The 8,085-nt window shown below is 31.7% G+C and overlaps 1 protein-coding gene across 1 annotated transcript in view; it reads right to left on the reverse strand.

Moving 5' to 3' along the window:
• The window catches only part of LOC111427128 (dendritic arbor reduction protein 1-like), a 180,146-nt gene extending 172,375 nt beyond the window's left edge, over nucleotides 1-7,771 (reverse strand). The window contains exon 1 of the mRNA XM_023062117.2: nucleotides 7,239-7,771. Within this exon, the coding sequence (XP_022917885.2) occupies nucleotides 7,239-7,394 (156 nt within the window). The 5' untranslated portion in view covers nucleotides 7,395-7,771. The remainder of the gene's footprint in view (nucleotides 1-7,238) is intronic.
• Nucleotides 7,772-8,085: the final 314 nt, after the last annotated feature.

Below are 8,085 nucleotides of genomic sequence, written 5' to 3' on the forward strand. Positions count from 1 at the left end.
GTCTTCAGACATAAAAATATTATGTCCGTTCAACAGGGTCTGTTATATCGAGGTTTTACTGCATTTACAAAGTAATTTTTCAGTTTACTGAACACGTAGATTGGTCTGTATTATCACCGGAAATGTATTTAAAATAACAACGTAGACGTCATAGAAACATCATAATCCTTTCACACACATATAATATTGAACTCATCTTATTCCACTTAAACCGAACACTTTCATCCGGGAAATTCTAAATTAGTCTCATAAATATATCTACTTGTTTTTTTTGTAGTCATTAAGATAAGTCAATTAAAATAAAAACTCGTTAAATATCAATAATTTTAAATAAATTAACTCTTTTCTGTTAATTAATGATTTAATAAATTTCTTTTATCTGTATTTTTTTAAAGTAATTTAATAGCGATTAAAATTTCAACGGTTTACCCGTCTACTTTAACATTTATGTCACTTTAACAATTATCGTTACTCGCGACAGTGTGGCCATTAAAATTTTATTATTTCATGAAACCCGTTAAGTTCGTCGCGTTGGAAAAAAAAGAATCTTTGCCATTTTCCAATTACGCAATTCCAAGACGAGAGATCCGCTTCTCGTTTGCTGCTCGGTAGTCGTAATTTTTTCCTTTGGCCTCTAATTTGTCAAGACTTTATCTAATTCAAGTATCTCGTACGATTTATCCGTCCAGATAATTGCGACATACATCTTTCTCGCTGAGGAATAAAAAAAATCGACTATTTGAGAACGAGGTGAACACAATTTTTACACAATTATTCAATTTACCCAATTTGGTTGATGAAGGTAGTTGATCACTTTGTAAATCTTAATATTATTATATCATTTACTAATAAATAAACTCACCTTCTTATAGTTAAAATCCATTCAAATATAATATCGTAATAATAAAGCGTATAATGTCACGATATTTAGGTTAAATATTTAAATGTGTAATAAATGCGACAGCTTGGAATAAATATAAAATCTATTTTATGTAATAACTTACATTCGCTTGCGCAATTGTGTGGATTGTGAAACGCGTTAAGTTATCATAGAAAAAATATATATTTACGGGATACTTACGTCTAACGCTTTTATCGATCGATTTTACGTCCAACGGCGGTAGCGAAAAAATTAACACCATTGATTTTACAAATTGATAATAAGCGAGGTGATATTTCACGTTACCAACAATATTGTACTATTAAGATATTTATCGAGATTATTATTAAAGAAAACGAAGCTCGAAGCTAAATTTAATTGCATCATTTAAGTCGTATGTAAATGTTATAGTTCCACAGATTTTTCTTGGAAACATATCACGAAGTTGTAAACATTAAAATGTCCGGAATACCTTACTTCTTTTACTTCTCTCTAATTGTGTTCAAAAATCATGTTGAGTCAATTTTTTCCATTTTATTTTGTTCATTTTAGTCTTTTAAACAGCGTTGCCAACCCTATTATTTACGCATCTGAGAGCAAAGTGTAACAGAGCAATATTGTTAAAAATAAAATTAGCTACAACTTTCGATCCAAAAGTTTTTTTGCAAAATGCTCCGATTTCGGAGTGTTACCATTAATAACTTGAAAAAACAACAAATTCATCAAATTTTCATATTTTTGTTTTGTTCTCAATATTGACGCATCTAAGAGCAAAAGTGAGAAAGATCAATATTGTTAAGAATGAAATTTGCTACAACTTTTGTTCTAAAAATTGTATTGTAACATGATCCGATTCTCAATTGTTACCATTAATATCTCGTAAAACAACGAAATTCATCATATATTCATATTATGGTATTTTCTCGATATCTATGCGTTTGAGAGCAAAACTGCAAGAGAGCAATATTGTTAAGAATAAAATTTGCTACAACTTTTGTTCTAAAGATTTTTTTGTAATATGCTTTGATTCCCGAATGTTACCATCAATATAACTTAAAAAGAAAATGTTTAAATTTTCATACTTTGTATTTTTCTCGATGTTTATGTATCTGAGAGCAAAAATGAAAGAGAGCAATATTGTTAAGAATAAAATTTGCTACAACTTTTGTTTTAAAAGTTTTTTTATAACAATATCCGATTCCCGAGTGTTACCATTAACAGCTTGTAAAACAACGAAATTCATTAAATTTTTGCATTGCCCTATTTTTCTCGATATCTATACACTTAAGAGCAAAAGTGAAAGAGAGCAATATTGTTAACAATAAAATTTGCTACAACTTTTATTTTAAAAGTTTTTTTATAACATTCTCCGTTTCCCGAGTGTTACCATTAACAGCTTGTAAAACAACGAAATTCATTAAATTTTCGCATTGCCCTATTTTTCTTGATATCTATACACTTAAGAGCAAAAGTGAAAGAGAGTAATATTGTTAACAATAAAATTTGCTACAACTTTTGTTCTAAAGATTTTTTTGTAATATGCTTTGATTCCCGAATGTTACCATCAATATAACTTAAAGAGAAAATCTTAAAATTTTCATACTTTGTATTTTTCTCGATATCTATGTATCTGAGAGCAAAAATGAAAGAGAGCAATATTGTTAAGAATAAAATTTGCTACAACTTTTGTTTTAAAAGTTTTTTTATAACAATATCCGATTCCCGAGTGTTACCATTAACAGCTTGTAAAACAACGAAATTCATTAAATTTTCGCATTGCCCTATTTTTCTCGATATCTATACACTTAAGAGCAAAAGTGAAAGAGAGCAATATTGTTAACAATAAAATTTGCTACAACTTTTGTTTTAAAAGTTTTTTTGTAACAATATCCGATTCCCGAGTGTTACCATTAACAGCTTGTAACACAACGAAATTCATTAAATTTTCGCATTGCCGTATTTTTCCCGATATCTATACACTTAAGAGCAAAAGTGAAAGAGAGTAATATTGTTAACAATAAAATTTGCTACAACTTTTGTTTTAAAAGTTTTTTTATAACATTCTCCGATTCCCGAGTGTTACCATGAACGTCTTGTAAAACAACGAAATTCATCAAATCTCATATTATCGTATTTTTCTCGATATCTATGCACTTGTGAGTAAAAGTGCAAGAGAGCAATATTGTTAAAAATAAAATTTGCTACAACTTTTGTTGCAAAAATTTCTTTGTAAAATGCTCCAATTCCCGAGTGTTACCATTTACAACATGAAAAAGCAACAAATTCATCGGAATTTCATATTTTTTGTATTTTTCTCAATATTGACGCATCTTAGAGCAAAAGTGAAAGAGAGCAATATTGTTACGAATAAAATTTGCTACAACTTTTATTCTAAAAGTTTTTTTATAACATTTGGCCGACATATGTTGGCAACGCTGCTTTTAAATTAGACGTAAAGTTTATTAATCACAATCTATCAGATAATATATTATGTAAATACACAGGAGATGAAAAACAAAGGAATGGGGGTAAACTAAAACAGAATATAACATAAGAGAAGTCACTCCATGTTCTACTATTTAGATTTTCCTACTTATAGGAAAACAGTAAATCGTAAATAAATCAGATCACATACATCGATAGGTATTTTTCTTTAGGTTTAATAAATTCAACTGTCTTATTCTAGATACAGATGCCGTTATAATTGCTACATTCTTTCACAACACCGTAATCTAAAGAAAGGTCACAACTACTGCATTTCAAAGTGCGTATTAGCCAAGTTAACCGGAATTAATTTCGCATCAGGCAAATGAACCGTAAGAATTTGGCAACTCACGAACAACACTTAATTACCTTAATACATGAAGTGAAATTTTTGTTTAAAATTACTTGGAAATAATTATGATAAAGATTTTATTTTCAAAAAACTATACGGTTAACATTCAGAAGTAGTAGTAATTCCCAGAAAATATTGCAAGAACCACGTTATAAGAATATTAAGCGAACTTTCGCGGAAACTATACTAATAATAAATCCCGTACACCGTACCAAGACTCTGGTCAAGTATGACAGTTTGCAAACCGCAACACCAAAATCGGCCCCAATTAGGAATTTCCAAGCGTTCCCCGTCCCAGTTTGTGAATCTCGTTTGAAAATAAGCGGCAGTTTGCGGTTCGCATAAATTTTAAGTGAAATGTAAGACCTCTTTTTATATAAAATACAATATCAAATGTTTTTTTTCTTAAATTACGTCATCGTTAAAATCATAAATTCTATTATGATCTACATAGTTTTGTTCGACCTTTCTTAGCAACATCTTGTTTAGGTATGTGAAATATGCAGGAATAGATCATGCCAATTGACATCAAGGTTTCTTTAACTATTTATTGTTACATTTCATATTGTCGGCGCGTGCAAATATAATCGTCTTTTTGTATGAAACATCGGTACAAAAAAAAATAAAGAATGTAAAAAAATTAATTGCTTTTATCCTTCAAATTATATCAACAGGTAATCGTGAAATAAAACAAAGGTTATTCTCTAGCGATTAGGGGGACGAACGAAACTAATTTCCGGTTGAAAACTGATCTTCCGTCTGTTAGTTTAACGGATATTTATGTTTAATTCCCATGGAATAACTACAACATTCCTTAAACACACAATTATTAATGTCAAAATAATATTGTAGCAACGAATTTAATAGTAATTTACGGAATTAATGGAATTTTAACTTATATTAACTATAATTATGGTAATCAGGAAATAATTTATAGTAAATAATAAATTATTAATCGAAAATGGGAAATATTTTCCATGTCAATAACAAAGTTAAAGTTAGCATTAAATTAACGTCTACGTATATTACTATTTTAAAGAAAACTTTAATCTTCTTCTTTCTCTGATGGCAGGACAGATGAGCAATAATTGATTGATTTGTTTCATTTAATATTACAACGTTTAATTTGAGATCGCCCAGAATTAATTTGCAAAATTATTAATTGACTTATTAACATCTTGCTGGTTTTGTAAGTCTAAACAATAAGTTGTCTGACTCCACAACTCAATGGCAAGTTTAAAATCACATAGACCAGATGCCATAAAACTAACAACTGTTTGAACTTACATTTGCGAAGTACAGCCAGAAATTACCCTGCATTCCAAACTGCAAGAGAAAATCTGTAATTACACTAGCATGATTCCAGACTTTCAGAAAGTGTCTAGAATTGTACTGGGTAGACACCAAACTACAAGCAAAAAGCTGAACATACACTATCTATATTCCAGACTTCAAAAGAAAATTGAGAATTACAACGATCAGGCACGAATCCGTTAAAAAAGATTTTTGGGCTTACTCTAGCCAGACTTCTGACTTCAAGAAATAGTTAAGAATTACGCTGGCCGAATTCCAAATTGCAAGAGAAAATTTGTGATTATACTGACAAGATTCTTGATTATAACAACAAGCAATGACCAGCCACCATACACCTGTATGAAAAAGGCCGCTCTAACCATAGTTCAAATTGTCAAAAAATTGTCTCCAGCCAAAAATTGTCACAAATGAATTTGGGTGTATTCCAAGCTAGAAGAAGAGTCTGTAATTATTCGGGCATGATCTAAAGTGCAAGAAAAAGATTGAATATTTATGGGCAAGATTAATGACTTTATGAAAATTTAGTGAATAACGTTGTCGGGAGATCAGATTTTAACAAAATATACTATACTGCAAAAAAATCCTAATTTATGAAAAATTCTATCAAAAATAGATTGAAAAGTAGCTAAGAAACGTTGTCATTCATTGGTTCTGGCTTATGATACGAGTATTAATAGTTATTATAAAAATGTAATAACTAGAATCATGATAACAACGTAATAGTATGTATTAAGAAAGTATTAAGTAAGATTGTCTTTAAGTTCCCAACGTAAGTGGTAGTGAGTCACGTGTATGCTCATCGATTGGATCGGGTTGAAAGTTTCCCGTTTGGTTCTCATTTAAATCCATTTTAACCGACTGCAAAATAATTAACGTAAACGTGTGTAATAAAATCGAGTACGGGCCGCAAATGAGCATGAAAGCGGCTATTATAACGCCCGTTTTATCGGCAAAGTGCGCTCGGTGGGGCGAATGTCGGAAACGTAACTCTGTGGCCAGCGGGCCGTGAAGAATCCCATGCTATTTACACTGCTACACGGTTTTTATGCTATTTAATTACCACGTGCTTCGTGCTTTTGTTCTACAAGTATCTCGGCGAGAGATAAGCGCATTGTTGAAATAAGCGATTTTTCACTGACTCCCCAGCAACTATTCGCGATTCGCTCTTACGTAAACGGTTCACTCTCTTTATGTAATAGAATTGATGGTGAGTTTTGTGAGATTTTATCAATTTTTTCGACACGTACTTTGAGAGCAAAATTATTTTGTTCGAAGACAGTAAAGGTTATATAGCAAATTACGTGCCCTATTCACAATTACCTTCTCAACGATAAACTAAACTACCAAAGGTCTTTAGTTCACCACAAATGTGAACTTATTTTTTGAATATCCGTTTACTTTTACTTACATTTCATAACATAATATTTATTTTATTTTTTATCATTTAAGCTTAAACATACATCATAAATAAACGATTTTATTTGGTATTAAATGACATACACAAATGAAAACCAGTAAAGGAATGGTAACCTCGACACGGAACATTAATTCCTAATTTTGCCTCGTGTTATTTTATCTTAAAATTTAACGCTTCGTTAGCACATGTTTCATCGCAGATGTACTTATAAACGCCGCAGTTGGCTAAAGCGATCATAAACTATGATTTTGATGGTTATTGCCCACATAAGAGTCAATCACAATTTCAATTCCGAAGTTATCAAACGGGAAGTGTAAGTGTTCTTCTGATCATGAAATAAGAAGCCTCCTACGACGTTTCTTCAGAGGTTACTTATTGGTTTTTTATCTTTTATTGCTTTAAACGTAAATAATATGACACACAAAAAATTAAACAGAGATAAAAAACCACTATTTTATAAACATTGATTCAGTAAAAGTTTAACAACAATTACGTAGTATATGTTTATTATTTCGCAAGACTATAATAGACAATATAACCACCATAACTGTATCTGTACTCTTTGCGCTGTGGGCGTCCAATTATATTTTAATTGCTGTTTACTTCCTCAATATCATATTTCAAGTAATAGTTTCTCACGTTGCTTTTAAGCTCTTTAGTGTACTATTAAAATAAAATTGTTCATCCATAAAATTAGATATTTAGAACTTATAGTCCAAGCTTAACTTAAGGAGATTATGTTGATTTCAAAAACTTTATATTATACATTTTGATTGAATATCTTGACCAACCTGCATTTGTAACCACGCGTCAACGAATGGTTGAGTGTGATTGTTTTGATGGTGGTGCGTACTCCAACAATCTGCCGGATGAGCCGGTACAATTTGATCCTCTGAGTGTTGGTTCGCCGATGCTGAAGGCGTTAAGCAGCACGCCCCCGCATCCATAGCACAACCACTTAAAAACACAACCTCCCGGCCGACCAGGATGATCAAGTATTTCACCTACACTTTATCCAAGCATAAAAAAATAATAACAGAAAAAAAGAATAAAAAGTCAAAAGGATAATGTACATCAACTATTTCTACACTTTATTTTGAATTGTTCTTATAGCGATCAAATTTTTTTTATCAGGATGGTTTTAATTAAAAATAAATGTATATGGGATCCTGTACCGACGTCGTCGGTCTTGGTGTTACTGAAAATGGGGTGAGTTTCTCTGTTGAATGGGCCCAGGTGGGTGTTAACCGCGCGATCGCAGTGCGGAATTCGCGCACGTGCGCGTGCCGTGGGCGTAACGTGAGACGGTGATTGCGTAGTGGCCAAGACAACGGTCGCACGCGGACTGCAATCTTACCGGCGCCGGCGAACCGAAGACTACAACATCGACGGCGACAACAACGACAGGGAGATTGGAGGAAACTGTTTGAAACTTGGCCATGTCTTAGACTTGTACGTAGTTGACGAAATTCAGGTTGTTGTAAACACGAAGGTAGAAGTATTGTTGAAAAGCACAAAATCAGAATTAAAAAGTTTCCAGTGAATTCAAACAGTAACCACCACTACCATTGATATTATAACATTGGAAGTAGTTATTAAGAAACTCAAATTATTAAGAACTAAAGTAATTTATTGGGA

The sequence above is a fragment of the Onthophagus taurus genome, chromosome 2 (assembly GCF_036711975.1).
Source record: "Onthophagus taurus isolate NC chromosome 2, IU_Otau_3.0, whole genome shotgun sequence".
Lineage (NCBI taxonomy): Eukaryota > Metazoa > Arthropoda > Insecta > Coleoptera > Scarabaeidae > Onthophagus > Onthophagus taurus.